The 17,320-nt window shown below is 41.0% G+C and overlaps 1 protein-coding gene across 1 annotated transcript in view; it reads left to right on the top strand.

Annotated features, from left to right (window-relative positions):
• Positions 1 to 17,320, top strand: part of LOC130145927 (chloride channel protein C-like) — an 81,071-nt gene that overhangs the window by 49,781 nt on the left and 13,970 nt on the right. Inside the window, 1 exon segment of the mRNA XM_056331492.1 lies at positions 12,142 to 12,321. Within this exon segment, the coding sequence (XP_056187467.1) occupies positions 12,142 to 12,321 (180 nt within the window).

Below are 17,320 nucleotides of genomic sequence, written 5' to 3'. Positions count from 1 at the left end.
GCTGTGCTTGGCTCCAAATTATCTAGAACTGCTCTAAAGGAAAAGGTGAAGACTTGGTGCACCTGAATCTGTGTGACGATGGCCGTCTTAATCTGAACATGAATGGAAGGTGAAATTCCAGCTGGGCAGAGTTACTGCTGTATATTAACCCCAATACTTATGTTATTGATGCACTTTTTTTGCTCTGTGATAGGTGGTGATACACAAGGCTACTTAGCTCTGCAGTTTTCAGGAGATCTGGTTATCTCTCTTTATAGGATTTTGGGGAAAAACAAGTGACACTGGGTGATCTACAAAATGAGCTAATGGGCCTTTTCAGCCTTAATCCTCAATGACCAGAGATGCTGTTTTCTTGGAATTTTTTACTGTTAAATTTCACCCCAAATTTCAAATTTATCTTGAAATTATTTGTGTCCAAATTTGAATAATGTCTTTTAGGAAAAAAAGTCACGTGCAAACAGTGTAATCATATTAATATGAATATTCAGACGAGACAGGAAGAGGAAGACTACAGAGGGAAGCAGGAGACCAAGGAGGAGTGACTGTTCTTTTTTTGGGTCTGCCCCACTTCCTTATGTTGCTTTGGGCAAACCAATTTATTTTTCAATCTTCTCAATTATAGAAGGGAAATTAGTTCACGTGACTTCCAGCATCTGTTGTCTTTACCAATTATTGTCAAGTTTTTAAACAAAAGGTCTTATATAAAGGCAAAATTTTGTGTGAACTCTAGAAGATGATTTTTGACCTGCTCTAGTTTTGACTATTTAATGAAGTTACTACCTAAAGGTATTATGTGAATCACAATGACTTTATTTATTTAGATTGGTAAAACTGTATAAAGGTGCCCAAGATTCTGGTTGCATTACTGTTTATTTTTAGAGTGGAGTCTGAAAAAATAAAACAAGTTACTCTTCCTATGCTACAGTAAATACCAGCAGATATAACCCTTCCTCCAACCTAAAATAAACCTTTCCCACCCTTAGCTGTTCACTTTCCTAAAGTGTCCAGGATCAGAGGAGGAGCTGGTGCTGTGCCCTCAAGGTTAGGAGCTGCAGGCCTACACAGGGCAGTGGAGCTTGTCAAAAGGAGGGCTCATGGAGTCCTGGGCAGCAGCACCCTTCTTTGATGGAAAAGGCTGGAGGCTGAGTAACAGCTCACAGCTGATCTGGTGCATTTGGAAGTCTATTGGTAGCTACTGCAGTTCTCATAACTAAGTATATAAGATAGAAGCATGAGTACAGAAAAATATGATGACAAGGATAGTGAAGATGAGCCAACAGCCTGTCTGATTGAAATCCTTGGAGGACCTTATAAATACTTCACTGTTTACATGGGGCAAAATTACCTTTCCATTAGCCTAAAATGTTTTACACTGGAATGTTTTCAGGCTCTAAGAAATTACGTTTTCTGATATGTCTAAAAACTGCAGGCTCAGCTTCTTTATTGATGCATTTTTTTCATGAACAATTAAAGCTGGATTCTCCCCTGCCCCTGAATATGCAGAAAGGAAATGGCAGTTTCTACCAAGATTATGTACTGATTGTGCTCACAGTGTGCTAAGAAGAAAGCATTTTGAATTGACAGGTGAATGTTGTACTGTGAATTATCAGATAGATGCAGCTACATGATCTGCTTGTATTATAATTCAGAAGTGGTGAGAAAAATGGCTTTCGTGTGGTGAGATTTTTAAAAGAAACAAACTTATAAGGAGTTTGAAAGACTGGTTTGGTGCAGTTGGTCAAAACCTTAGTGAGGAAGATTGGAGGCATAAACAGGCAGATCAAGTACATTGAGTTTTGAAGCAGCTATCCTGCTCCTTTGGATTCTGTCACAAGGCACTCCTCTTAACTGTCCGAAGCAAGGTCCCTGTCAGAGTGTGAATGGGACTGTCATGGGGCTGGCAAACCTGCTGCAAGTATTGGGTATGCTGTGACAACAGGCATGAACTTAATATGAGGTTCTGGTTCTTGCTATGAGATGAATCAGCTGTAAGGTCCATAGTGAGTGTAACACAGACCTCTTCACCTCGTGGAGACGTCTTTCCACAGATGTCTTGGTTGCTGCTGCAGCCTGTCTGATGTTGAGGGAGGGATAACAAATCCATACTGGCTTTTGGTGTGTTTTCAATTTCTGGGGAGTTCTGTGAAACTGAAAGAAGCGACTTCTGCACACTTTCTGCAGAAGGAAAGGCACCGAAGCAGCATCTGGAACTAATCACCTGTGTTTCACAGCTCACTGGTGGGCAGCGAGCGAGCTGCTTCGGCTCCTACGGGCCTTTACGTAAAACATGCACGCAGCAACTTTCAGCTGTGGGAAACTTGAGCCGGCTTCTGCTGGCCCAGTGAGGAGGAGATGGCCTCCCTTCTGGCTCACCTGGGAGGGCAGGCTGCCTGTACGGGTACCAGCGCAGCCTTCAGATGTGGTAGCACGCAGGTGGAGCGTGCACATACGCACACGGAGAAATCGCATCCAGCCATCGGATGGAGTATTCCACTAATTGGAAAGTCTGCTCCAGTGTCTGGCCCCCATTTGGCAGATACCAACAGTTTCCAGTTAAAGCCAGCCAACCTCACCAGCAAGCCAGCTGTGCTGGCAGAGCAGCTGATCTCATGAAGATGTCATTGAACAACTGTTTGAACTCATTCAAGAAATGGTGGGTCTGACTCGCAGTGGGCTGAAATCCCCTGGGGGTCTTTGCTGGATAAGGGAATATCTTACAGACATCTGTTTATGTAAGAGTTACATGTAAGGATATCATCTTCATTCTGGCACTGGGGACTGCTTCCAAGTTCACCTTAAGCTGAAATGGGTTCTCTTTGCTGTTCACATATACGTCACTTTTTCTGTTCCTGTGAGTGTTGCTACATCCTCATGAATATTAGTAGCTTGTCGTAGCAGTTGCCATGATGGAAAGAGTTATTTATTTACAAAGAGGAAACAGATGGCACAAAATACTTTAATGAATTTCAACATGTTTGAGAAATGAAATACCCTTTTTAGAAATAGTATCAGTTTTGCGAAGCCGTTAAATGCTATTTCACACAATCACAAAGGAGGCTTGTTCTTCAGTACACTGGGTGTATACAGAGCCACCGCAGAAGTAAGGCAAAAAAAAAAAAAAAAAAAAGGCATAGAAAGCAGTAGTTTTATGAAAAGCCATAAAGCCATGAGCATAGTTTTATGAGCTGCTGCCATTCAATACGTTGTGACAGTAGGTGAGTGGGAGATGAAAGCGACAGAAGACGGAAAAAGCCTGAAGAAGCTGAGTCCTGGTGTTGGGGGTAAGGAAGGAAAGAGAGAAAGCAAGTCAGATACACAGAATTTGCTCCCAGAATGTCAGGTGCAGAGAGATCACCACTCATTTTCTGAAAACCAGATAAGTAATACCAGCATTCATGATGTTATTTTTTAACTGGGAGGCAGGTACACATCATATATTCTCCATTTGTTGTGGTGGGTCCTTGCCATAAGTCATAACTGATGAAAAAACGCGTGGTGCACATGAATAGTGCATAAGAGCAGAGGGGTTAGTTAAAGAAAAAAAAAATTAGATGATGAATATATGTAGAAAGTTGTAGCTTACAGTATTTTTATGAAAAGTTAATTATGGTTTCCAGTGTGCTTGTGGTGTAAGAAGTGGGCTAGATTTGTTTTAGAAATGAGAATGCTGAAGTTTGAGGGGTTAAGCGCCTTTTCCAAGGAAGCTGATTGTACAGCTGGAAGGAGAAGTGCTTTTGCTTGAAATCCTGGTTACAGGTGTCAAAACCCTCTACTTACTGGACTGGGAACAGGGTATTATCTGTATCTCCAGATACCCAACGTTATGTTTTAATAACCTGACTACACTTTTCTACTAGAAAGTGCCTGATTCTTGGAAGGACTGAGCAATTTGACATCTTTTTCATATTTTTTTCTCCCAACTGTATTACTTTAGTTTACTCATTTTGTATTCTGTTAGACCTAAATCTCTGTACCTCTTTTGATGACTGAAAGGTCATCTAATAGTCTGTGTCTGATTATTAAAACATATCTTGCTGTCACTGTCCATTTCCAAACATTTTAAAGCCAGTATTTTTAATATGCTAGTCAGTGCTTTCTTGGACCAGGCAGAATGGAAAAGCTAAGGTGGCTGGTACAGTACATGAGGGTGGAGGCCCTGAATTAAGCTTTTATAAAAACTGTCTTATAGGAGCTTTCCTCTCTTCTTTCCAGTTTGGATTAGGTTTTTTTGGCATACATTTGCAAGAAACTCATTATGTCATTGCATTCAGACTGCAAGGGGCAGCTTAGTATTTTGCAAATTTCCCTTGGAAATTGCTGTGCGGTGACCTATCCAGAGAACACCTATTTATTTCCCTGTTTGGTTATAAGCAAGATCACGAGGTATTTATTTTAGTGCTTAATTTACTTGCTTCTCTCACCTTATTCCTGTGGAAGTTTGTTTGAAACACTTCTTTGAATATATATAGCTTGTGCTGGTGTCATTTTGAGAAATAAATTACTTTGCCTCTGGTTGGTTATAATGCCAGGGCAGATGGATTTAACACAAGCTTAACACTTTTTTTTTTTTTTTTTAAAAGATTCCTACTGGCTTAGATAATAATTTGGAAAATACAGGGATAGCTAAATCATTCTCATTCTGAATACAGTAATAATAAGTACTATGTCCGCCAGGGTTAACCCATGAGACATCAAGATAGCTAATTGGTTTTGGGTCTTTCTTTCTGTGTACATTTGTGTACATTCATATTTGTTCTCTCTAGAGATGACTGGGTGTTGCTTGCAGATGTCCTCCTTTCCTGAGCATTTAGCTGAGCAGCCTCTGTGGGAGGGTGTTTGCTGCAGGTTCCCTGAGAGCCTGAGTGCTGCAGTATCCCCCATGCCTTGGAGCTCCCAGGTGAGGGTTTGGATGCCCCATGGCTGAGGTGAGAACCCATTTTTGATCTCTCACATTTCCACCAAATGTAGTCTTCTACAGGTCTTATCTGTTGGATGCCACACTTCAATGACCATGGTGCAGAGCTTTGTGTTGGGCTTGCAGTGCTGCTGCTGTATGTGTAAGGGCTGGGAGCAGGTGCATGCCAGAGAGCTGCTTGTTCTAAGACATTTCCACACTCACTACTAATCATGTGGGGAAATGCACTGAATAGAAACACCAAGTGAGTTTAGATGCCTTCAGGTTTGGGTGGAAGCAGTGAGCAGGCACTGTCAATAGCTTTGAATGTTCAAATGCCTGTACTCCCCTTAATGCTGACATGGCTAAAGTAGGCTGGTAGTTACAATTTGTACATTTGTTTTTGAACTCGCACTGTGAAAACAAAGTCAAGAGCTATGACATGTTTTTACCTACAGTTTTGCATGGGGTGCGCTGAGGCCATGGTGTTTAAGCTGCTGTTTGAGCAATTCCAGCATGTGGATCCACTCACATGATCCTTTACTGCTTATCCCAAGGTCTCATGCACAACCTAATTAATTTTTTTTTAAAGCTGAATGTCCTTGTATAAACAGCTACATCTATGCAAAGTGGGAAGGAGCCGCTATTCTTCTAACTCAGTAGTATTTTATACTGACAGTGCTCATGGGAAAAACTTAGTAAGGGATAAAGGAACAGAAAAGCAAACTCTTGGCAGAAAACCCCCAAACATTCAACGTTCTCCCCCCACTCCCCAATCCATCTCTTTTCCAAAACACAAAGGCTTTCTTATCTGTTTCCTTTGTTTCTTTTTTGTTCTGCAATTTTTCAAGCATGAGAGAGAGACAGTTTCCCAGCTGATTATGAGACCTTGTGGAAATCCATTTGTCTTTAGTATACAGTAGTAGCTAAACATACGTAACTTTCAAATCCTCTCTGGGAAATAAGTGACAGAGACATTCAGCTAACCCAAACAACACATTTCACAATAAGTGCTGTACTATCAGAAGGCCTTTAGACTGTATAGCTAAATGTCCACTCATTTAAGGACATGGAGGGACCCAGGATGAGGGGGTGCTGGGAAGCCTGTCATCTTACAGTCAGTGTAAATATTTGTAGATATACTGAATGGAGACTGAACTCTGCCAAACTTTTGGCTCCTGATATAATGAGAAGAATTTCCCACTCAGTTTAGTGTTCAGCTAAAACAGAGACAGCAAGCAGTTGTAGGCCTTGTCTGCCATGCAAAGTTCCACTGAAAACTGTTTTTATATAGATCTAATTAAACAAAAGCCCATCACTAGCATGCATACACTTACATCAATGCACATGGTGATTTTATTGGTGTAATTTAACTTTGAATCAGTTTAAATGTGTCTATTTCAGGGGTTAACACTGAGCACAGCAAATCAATTTTAAAATTAATTTCATTTAAGTGGTGTCCTTTTCCAGCATAAGGGGGTTTTATAGAGCTTTTTGTTTCCCTTTATTCATCTCAGGGTATTCTGTGAACATATTTGAAGAACGATTTTTTCACAGAATTCACTTGCAAAACTACTGAATTCAGTCATCTGCACATGATTAACATTTCTGTGGTACATATATACTATTCTGTTATATAGTGAGATCAATATTGGCATGTAACTTTTGGATAAGCTTTTTCATAGTCTGTTTTTACCAAATGTCTTGTTGAGAAGAAAATTGGTGGGCCTGTGACAAGTATGTAGAAATCTTTTTTTATAACATTTTAAGAAAAAAAATAATTGCATTTAGATGTAAGCAATTTCCTGCGGTGTTGTGGGTTTATTCACAATGGGGTTTCTTTAAAGATGATAAAACAAAAGAAAGCTAATATAAACAAACTGTATTTATATTTAGTAGCAGCTACAGGTATTCATAGCAGTGTAGATGGTTCTGTACTAGAATGATAATTATGAAATAAACCTGTTCAGTTTTTCTGGCCAAATGAAGTGTATTTTTTAAAAAAAAAAGCATGCCTTAGTCTCAGAAAATGCATGAATAGTAGAAACTAGAACTGAATAACTCTAATACTTGCTGAAGTTTAAAACATGGGTAAGTAATTTTAACAACCTCCAACCTAATGATGTTCCTCTAAACTAACCAGCCCACCCTCTCAATTGTTCAGAGTCCTGACTATGCTCAGACTAAAAATCACCACAAGCATTAAGCAACCCCCGAAACAACCTCCTGAGAATTATTTATACAAGATGCGGTGGTCACTCAGGGCAATAAAACAATGGTTTACAAGAAGCCCAAATAAAACCTAGGGCTGTCCTGAGCAGGATGGCCAGTGGTGAGTCAATGGGTAAACACTGTCTGTGCAGAAAGAGCACAGGAGCGCCAGCTGAAAAAGATGAGGGCAAATCTGTGAATAAATCCAAGCAAGCAGCACTGCCTGTGCTCTCATGTGCTGTGGTCCTTGGAGTGTGTTTGAGTTAGGATTATGCTTCTCTCCCACCCCTCTTAAAGTCCTTTTAATAATTTCAAACTTGCATAAAATACAGAGTAAATCCTATCTGAAGAAAAGTTCTCTTGTACTGCGTGTCGTCTAAGGAAACCTCCCTGTTATGATTAGATCTGTTACGGTTAGATCCTTAACAATTTATTTCAGTGGGAAAACTTCCATTGGATTTAATAGCAACAGGGCCTGAACTACATTTCCACGAATCATTTCAAGACAGTTTACCATTCAGGGATATTGGCTTCTTACCAAATGGCATTCTTCTTTAGGTCATAAGGCAGATTGTCTTTGTTCAATGTTATATCCAGTCTCCTGGATGTGCACTTGAAAGGAACCTGAAACTTGGATATCAGAACTTTGGTGAAATAGCCTTAATACTTTAACACATTACGTTACTATAGTGAATTACATTTTGGGAGAAAATGTTCTCACATGTCCTATAAAAGAAAAATTTACACTAGACCTGTTTTAGCAGTGTGGCTACAACTCTGTATCTCTCCTTGAGGTAAGTCTAATTATGTAAGAAAGACCTACTTGATAAAATCCACGTGTAAGTACCTCTTGTTATTCCATACAAAAAGGCATTTTTAACATGGTAAATGAAATGCCCTTGCTTGAAATGACATTGTTGCATAAACACAAGTGTGCAGCAGCAGTGACACTCACCAGCTAATCAAAGCACCCTTGGATGGCATTTGGGCAGGCTCGTGGCTGTGCAGGAGAAGGGACCCACGGACCGGGGGGCACTCTGTGCAGGCGCTGATGCCTGGGCACAGTGTGCAATTGCCGTCTAACTGGCCTGTGGGCAGCACTACTATCTTGAGGGCTGTGAGCACAGCCTGGGCAGCTGGCATGGCTGTTGGCAGGCTAGTGTAGGTGCCTGGGATGGTTTTTAGGTCCTGTCCACTGTACTCTCCTGGCTCTTCTGTGGCTTTCTTTTGCCATGTTTGGATCTTGGCGGCTGCTGGGAAGGCTGATCCTCGTAAAGGTGTGTTAAGCACCCGTTTAATGACAGCCTGAACCCCCAGCTACATGGAAGGAGGGGCACCAGGAGATCATGGTATGTTGTGGGTGCCAAATGGAGACTGCCATGGTGGGGAAAGCTGGAGACCTGTGACTCCTGGCAGTAAGAAAATGGTACCTTCTCCACTTTCGGGTCTGACTGCAGAATAGGTTTAGTGCTCTGGAAGCAGATGGAGGAGGACACATGATTTAGTGACAGCAGCCATAGGCAAGACACTCAATGCCTTGTTTGCTTCACTGTCTTACCGACAAGGACTCCTAGGTCTCTGAATTTAGTGTAAGGATTCAAGAACTACCAGCAGTAATTAAGGACCAAGTGAGTGATTACTTGTGAAAACTTGAGCCATGTCTATGAGACCAGATAGGCTGCATCTAAGGACGCTGAGAGAGCTAGCTGATGTCTTTGCAAGGCTGCTGTCGTTCATCTTTGAAAGGTTGTGGAGACTGGGGGAGATCCTCAGTGATGGCAGAATGGTAAGTATTGAGCCTGTGTTTAAAAAAGACAAAAAAAGGTCAGCCTAGAAAACTACAGGTCAGTCTGCCTCACTTCAGTCACTGAGAAAATCATGAAGGGAGTCATCTCGGAACAGATTTCTGGGCATATGAAGGAGAAGGCAAACCACGCCTGACTGACTTGATTGCTCTCTATGCAGAAATGAGTGGTTTGTGGATAAGAGGAGAGCAGTGGATGTCAGTGACCTTGATTTTAGCAAGGCTTTTGACACTGTCTTGCATCATGTTCTTGTATCCAAGATAAGATGTTACAGTTTAGAGGCTGAAAAACTAGGATGGTGTGGAATAACTGGTTGGATGATTGTCCTTACAGGGTGGGGGTTAGTGGATCATAAACTGCCTGGAGGCCTAACAAATGGAGCACTGCAGGGTCTATCCCTGGACCTGGCCTGTTTAGCATTTTCATAAATGACATGGAGGAGAAATGGACTGTACTTTCAAGAGAATTATGGGTGTTGCCCAACTGGGATGCTCAGGTCTGGACCACTTGCACTGTGAGGCTGCAGGACTGGGGCTTGTTCATCGTGGAGATGAGGAGGCTTTGGAGGCATCTAATAGTCCCGTGTTGTCATCTGTCCGTTGTTCCCCCCTACCTCCCACCACGCTTCTCCATAACTATTGGAGATCGCTGAGCAGATGGAGCCATGGTCTTCACAATGGTGTGTGGTGGACAAGAAACAACAGGCACAAGCTGAAACAAGAGATATTCATACTGGATATGAAGAAATACCTTTCCACCATGATGACAGTGGGGTAGTGGTACAGGCTGCCCAAAGTGGTTGTGCAGTCTGCATCCTTGGAGGTTTTTAAGACCTGACTGGAGAAAGGCCCAAGCACATGGTTTGAGCTCATGGCTGAGTCTACTTTCAGCAGGAGGCTGGACTAAAGAACTGCTGAGGTTCCTTCTGACTTGAATGATCCTTCATTCTTATGATCTTATCAATACAACTACAGTTTGGCTTGATGTTTTGCTGAGAAGCAATATATTGGTGAAGGCTTTCTTTAGCCAATTCTATTTAAAGATGCCTTGGCCTTGAAGAGTCTTTCATAAAACAACTCTTTTGCTTGCTTGTCTCCTCCACTCCCAAAGTCAGGTTATTCTTTACAGCAACAGACAGAAGACTCATTGAAAGAAAAGTCACTGACAATGAGCAGTGAATCAGTGCCAGTCCTTAGTGTGTTCTTAGACCTGGAAAAGCTGACTGATGACAATACGAGGTGTATAGTTGACGTAGAGAATGCAGACACCTTATGATCCCAGACAAAACCAATATCACAGAACTGTGTAACAAGCTATCCCTTGCTTTTATACAAATGTCTGATTTGACAAAACCTAAGGACGTTTCATGGGCTTTTGCAATAATGTGGAACATTTGCTTTCCAATGCAACGGAGCAAAACTGTGAAGTTGTGGAGTCAGAAAACCTACATGCTGCTAAGAAATACTCTAGAAACTGCTGGAATGTAACAGTATTCACACTCCTCTTATTTAAATATCATTTGGGGTTTGCACATGTAATTCAGGAATTAGTTATTATCATTAATCATGTATTCACATTGTGTCCTCTGCTAGGTACAGTACTTTTAATAGTAATGCAATGTGTAGTACTTTTAGACAAAGCTTAAGGCAGGCAAATAGAGATTTCTATCTGGCCTATGGACATGGAAAAGAGGCAGAGGATGAACAGGAATCTAGTCATTTAGAAGAAATAAAATTCCTTTTATGGAGCCACAGCAGCACAGTTCTGACAGCAACTCATCCTGAGCAGCATCCGTGGTTTCCACTCAGTTCCATCACTTGTACTGCATCAACTGGTAGCACTCAGTGAGATTAAGAATGAAAAAAAATCCATCTCTCTGGGATTTTTAGGTTTTGTTTTCACTAGCTGATACTAAATTCTGCACTCAGCCATTTTGATTTCCAAGGTAAAAATCTGCTCATTCTAACTCACAAGCAAAATGCGGTTCAGAAAGGTTAATTTTTCCATAAGTTGGTGTTCTGGTCCCTTGAAAGGTGGGTCTGTAATGGTGTTCCAAATCTTCATTGCCTGCAGTCTGTTTCATATAACTGGGGATGGGTATGATGTGATTTGATGCATATAAGACTTTTTTTTTTTTCAGGATTCATTTAAATCCAACCCAGTTTAGAAGAAGAAACTTGTTTCACAGCTGTGTAGGTGCCATGTATGAAGTGCATTGTCTCCTCAGTTCTGTTACTCTTAGGCAGGTGATCACATACAAACCATCAGAGTAACTGGCTTGAAAAAATAAGCTTGTGTCTCTCAGGAGGGAGGACAATAATTAACAGCATATGGAAAGAGCTGCTTTTACCACAGGGATGAAAGGTACGTTGGTAAAACAGGATGTGGGCAAATTTATGCTCCAGTTGACTCTGGCTGTGGTTTGTGTCAGCCTGTGTCTGAACAGGAGATTCTGGCTTATGGTGTGTCCAGATGATAGTCAGAATAATTAATGTAATTTTTTGAAAATAGAAAATATAAACCAAGCTAAAACTAGAGCAGTTCATTGACTTCTGTTGTAAGAATCTGGCCTACTGTAATTCCATAGAAATTACTCCTGAATTTTGCAGTATGTTATTTTTCATTTCACCCTACTGTCAGAGAATGGGTACACATGTTTTTCAGTTTTGTATGTTCATAGTTCCTGAAACTTTGCCTAAAACCTGAAAAGTTTTAGAAAATACTGGAAAATCTGTATATGATTTGTAAGCTATCTTTGAAGGAGCTATCTTTCTAGCTGCTACCGCTGCAAAAAACCCTTATGCAATGATAAGCATAAGCCTGAATTTTTCCAAAGTGCTTAGCTTTAAACTATTTGATATCAGCCAGAATTCCAGAGGATTTCAGCTCAGATTAAAAATCTTTTTTTAAATGTGAAAAGTCATGCAAATTGATAAGTGAAAAGTCATGCAAATTGATAAATGGGTCTTACAATATCCTGTCTAGGATGACCATGTCATGCATATGGTTGAATTTATCATGTATCTCACACAAAGAAAAGCAATGCTTGATAAGCAGTTTTATTGGGTAATTACTTTTTTTTTTTTTTACATTTGCAAATAAAGCAGATTGATTTCCATCTTGAAGTAATTTACTAACACATTATAAACTTGTCAAATGCTAACGTGGTACAGTATGCCTCGTTTCCTGTTTACTAAATAATGCTTTGGCTGTCTGCTTTCTGTCTTTCAGGTTGAACCTGGAATTGTTCTCTGCCAAGGATGTCATGAAGCCTGGCATCAGGGTCCTTCACCTGAAGGAAAACATTGCCTCCTTGGCTCAGCTTCTTGCAAGTACAAGCCATAGCGGATTCCCAGTGGTTTGCAGGCTCAAGCCAGAAGATGCAGAGGTGTTCCAGGGAACTATTAGAAGGTAAAAATGCTATCAAATTGATGTCATGTGATGTTTCTGGCCATTCATCAGACTTTTTTCCTTTAAGCATCTGTTTGTGAAGATTATTTGGGATGGATATGAAACTTGTTCCTACTTTCTTTAGCATGAACAGCAGGTGTCCTTTAAAGAAAGACCTAACATTTTTATACAAGGTTATCTATTTCATCAGGGATTTATTGAAACAGCATCAATGAAACGACCTTATGGGAACTGTAGAAAAGGGGACAATTGCCCTTCAGAATCTTAAAGGTTCACTGAAACAGTAATTTAAAAGGATTTGAATCTAGTTACTCATGAAATGTCCCATGCCAATTCAAAGCTGGCCTGCTATTTCTTCATAATTTTTTCATTTTATTAGTGTATGCTTTTACAGGAAATGAGTGAACATAAATCATATCACAGATGAGGTAAGCAACAAAATCAGTGGAAGTAACCTGCTAGGGTAAACAAGAATTAGACTGAAGGAATCCTTGCCATATGGAGGACTCTCAAAAGGCGTAATAAAATCTCCTGATAAATTAAGTATTTATGGTACTGTATTTCATGTGACTACAAGAGTGATTTCATTCTTTCAGGAGTATCTTAAGACTGTCCTTTGAGTGGGGGGTGGGTCATGAGTGGGAGATGCAATGACTTTATTTCTACCTTAAGTATCCTAGAGGAAAGAAGATGAATATGCAACTCCTACTGCATAGGAGTTCACACAGCAAAGCTCTATGAATTATGCTTCCAACAGCGGTAATACAAACACGTGGCCAGTTTTGTACTGTAATACCATGCTTTTTCACAATTTGCATGGTGTCTTTTGTCCTGAAAGACTGTAGTATTCTACACCTTTTCTTGTAGATTTACTTTTTTATCCACTTCTGGTTTAATGCCTTGACTGCGTGGCAGTTGGGAGCTATCAGTGAGCGAACAAGGATAAAAACATTTTCTTTTGTTGATCTGGATGGGGAAAAATGCTATCCGTGCATCATCAGTGGAAATTTGGTTAGGACTTGTCTGCTTGCCTGCTTTATAACAAATTTTGAAGGATGAACCGCTGGCAGCTGGATCACATGAACTTACCTCATAGCAATGTGGTCAGTTGCCCTTTTGGAGCATGAAGATGGGAATATTTAATAAAAATTGTGAACTTGCTTCATTGACAAGTGAAACAGTTTGTATGAACCTTTTAGGAAGAGAAATTTCTGCTTGCAATGAGAATTGTACAGGGGAATCATTTGGGTCGCAGTGGCCTGCAGAAGTAATGACATCAATAAATGCAGTATCATATACTTGTATATGATATGTATACTTGTTCTCTCATGGTGATGCTATCATAAACATTATTAATAAGAAATGTGCTAAGGCACTAAAACCTAAATTTCTGAGTGATAGTCTGCAGTGTGCACCAATCTGAAGATATTATGTAGCAAAAAATAGTGTGCTTTTTTTAGTTCTCAGCTGTCCACAGCAATAAATCTAGAAAGCACTCTAACAACTGATACAGCCAAAGTTCCTTTTAAATTCAATTTATAGTCTCATAATTTCCTTATTAATTCACCAAATCACCTTGAAGTGAGCATCCCAGGCTGCTGAGGACTCTGCTGAGTTTATGCAAATACCACTGTGCTTTGTGATGGAGAGCACACTAGTGTGGAAGCAAGCAAAAAGGGGGGGGTGGAAGGCTGGTCACTAGCACATCCCAAAAAGAGGTGCCTTCAGAGCAAAGCTGATGATACCTGACAGTCCTGGTAGGCTTGTCATTTGCTTAATCCCCACAGGGCTCTTTTATGCTGCCTTCTCTTACAGCCTTTTAACAGGGATGAATGAAAAAGTTTCCCTGTCACTTTCAGCATAAATTAACTGTTGTTAGACTGTTTCGAGTAAAACCAAGACAACATTTGAAATGGTTGACAAAGAAGCAGGAAATGGCTTTTTTAGTTAGTTGGTGGCTCACTCCAGTGAAACTCATGCAGAGATTATGTCTGGGAGCAAGCACTGCATCCTGAGGTGCTCTGACACCCCTTTTTGCCTCAGTGCATGCCCTGCAGCCTGAGCACTTGCGTGATGAGTTCTGGGTGTCTTGTCCCCAGCGAGGACCACAGAAGACTTTACTGTTCTGCTGTTCTCACCAACACCATGAAGGGAATGCTCTGCAGCCGTCCTCTGAAACAAGCCTCCAAAAATGTGATGTGTCATGGAATTACTATATTCATAACCATAAGCAGTTAGGATTCAGGTTTTCCATCTTACTCATAAAATTACAGCTCTTGCAGCACGTAACTGTTAAGAGCAAGATGACAAATGCTGTGAACTCCTTAAAGGGGAAGGGTGCTGTTCAACCTCTTACCCTAGGAGATCCAGTGCAATCCCATGTGGAGGTGATGTGACCACAGTCAGAAAAATGACAAGTTATTTTTCCGTCTTGTACATCAGTAGTGTTGAAGTGGAGGAAATGTGGCTTGTCTGGCATATTTTAAAAAAGGTGGCATAAGTATGATGGAAAAAATAACTGCCATGATGTTTTTCTTGAGGATTGCCTTGGGCATTATTATTGATTCTCAAATATGCTTGGATTTTTTTTCTAGTAAAAAAATATTGTTATTAGGTTAAAAAGAAGGAGGCAACAAGCTAATGAAGGGAAAGAAGCAAACAATTTGCTAAGCTTGCATGAAGGTAGCAGCAGCTCATAGTTTTTCAATACTGTTTCTCATTTATGTGTTTTCCTGTACCATTTCTTCTCATAAAATAAGCATGGATGAAACCCTGTAAATTTGGACCAAATGTAAAAGTTATTCAGTACCAGCCCACACTTGAAACTGTAGTGATGAGAGTTGTTGTACAAGGACAAAGTGTTGTTATGTTTTGTAATACATATGAATGATTCTGACCCTTTGAAAAGGTCAGTGTCAGTTCTTACAAAAGCAAGGACTGTGGCCAAGCAATGTTGGCTGGAACTTGCATGGGCCTACAAATGCACCTCAGTGCTGGCCTGCAGCAAACACCCAGATATTCCAATTTTATAAAAAAAAACCCTCCAAACAAACAAAGCCCCCCAGATCTTCCAAATCTGCTTAGTGGGGATAGATTTTTCTCCTGTTCTTTGTGATCTCAAAGGTTACCCATGGGGGATGAAGATGAGATCACCAAACACATTTTTATATGGGTGACCCAAATCTGAAGCGGTTATCTTCCCCAGTTGAGTGAGCAGCAGAGATAAAAAACAAAAGCAACTACTAAAGAAAACTCCTTGGCTTTAAAATTGTTAAAGAGGAAGCAAACTGTAGCTAAGAAGCAAGTTTCCAAAACAAAGATCTCCTTAGAGTAATACTTTTGACACTTTGCCATAGGCAGAGCTCTATGCATGCCTGGGAAACCCTTGCAGAATTCAGTTTGAGGAACGTGTGGCTGGTGAACTTGATGCATGGTATTGATGGGGATGATAGACTTATTGTGTGCAACACAGAGGGTTGGGGGACTGGCTTCCCCCCTTCATTTCTCGCGCGGTAACGATGATACTTGCACATCAGAATAAAGCAAGCTATTCTTCTGCGCTGCAGCTGAAATGCCTCCCCCATCTTCCCTCAGTGACTGCAGGAAGGGAGCTGGGCTGTTATGAATGTGTTAGCCCAGAGTCTGCTGAGAGCTATAAATGTCATGCCCTAGATGGCATGCCCTCCTGGCTAGGTGGAATTCATTCTTCAGAGAGACCTGAGGATAGGACCACTGCCTTCCTTCCCAGGAAGTTTCTGCCAGAGACACTGAGTGAAGCTGTAAATGCATATTGAGGAGTTGCTGGGAGGTCCCCTGGCTCTCTCTTGCCTTGGCTGCTCTAGTCTGTGGCTCCAGATCTTCCTCCAGTGGGAAAGACAGAGTTGTGCTTCTGCCTAATTTCTGTGAGACCAAAACTGAAAAAAGCGCCATTTTTTCACTTCCACATATGTTATAATGTACTAGTGTAGGGCCATTGTGGGGCAATGAAGTGGTTCTTTGACATGATGAAGAGATTAGACACATCATCACTTGTGTTTTGCTGCTCCATCATCTTTGCCAGAGGTTACTTTATAATGTAAACCACATTAAAAACAGAAGACATGGAGGATTTGAGGAGTGAAGCTGTAGGTAACAAATTTCTTTCCCCCACACTGTGGACAGGGCTGGGATATAACATGGAGGATGATGTTACGTCATCAGCAGTGTCTTTGCTGCCATGCTCTGCATCCTCCCATGTGTGATCACTTCCCTCCACACGTGTGACACTCGTGTACTCTCTGATTTCTTCCACCAAAATGGGTGACAATGTGCTTTCTGCCTAGGTGCCTTTTTCCGGAGATGCTGTTTATCCCTTATTATGTGTAGATTTACTGCATATTTGTGACTCATACCATGTTAATCTCAGGGACTGCTCTGATGGGGTGGCTTTTCTTGCCTTTACCTCACTTTTGTCAAGTCAAATGAAGGAGCAGGGTTTCCATACTGCAGTGAAATCCTGCTGGTATTCACTGAGGAAAAGCAAGTGGATGCTGGTCTGTCCCACCGTTTCCTTTGAGGAGAAGTGGTGCAGAGAGGCAGAAGCTGGAGTAGTGCCCGGCAATCTTAATTTCTGCCCTGAACACAGCTATGAGACAATTTTCCTGGAGAAACTACTGGGCTGACAAATACCACTGAGTAACCTGTTCGGGAATTTTACCCTAACAGATAAGCCATTTTGTTCGTGTCTGAACTGCTCAGATCTGTACCATACATAGCTCTCCTGTGGTAAGGCTGAAGGCTGGATTCCTTGGTTTTGCCTTTGCACTCTTACCTACACAGCTGTTAGCTGTTACTTGGCATTTTGTTTGTCCTTTAGCTGAAGGAAATTTAATTTGATTGGGAGAAAGTAGTTATGCAGAAACCACAGTATCTTTGACTGCAAGCAGACTGTATGGAATATATCCGTCTAAGCAGAAATGGGTAAAACTTGGTCTTCTGCTCCTTCTGTACAGGATGTGAC

This window comes from Falco biarmicus, chromosome 3 (genome assembly GCF_023638135.1).
Source record: "Falco biarmicus isolate bFalBia1 chromosome 3, bFalBia1.pri, whole genome shotgun sequence".
NCBI classification, from domain to species: domain Eukaryota; kingdom Metazoa; phylum Chordata; class Aves; order Falconiformes; family Falconidae; genus Falco; species Falco biarmicus.
This window is presented reverse-complemented; position numbering and strand designations above follow the sequence as displayed.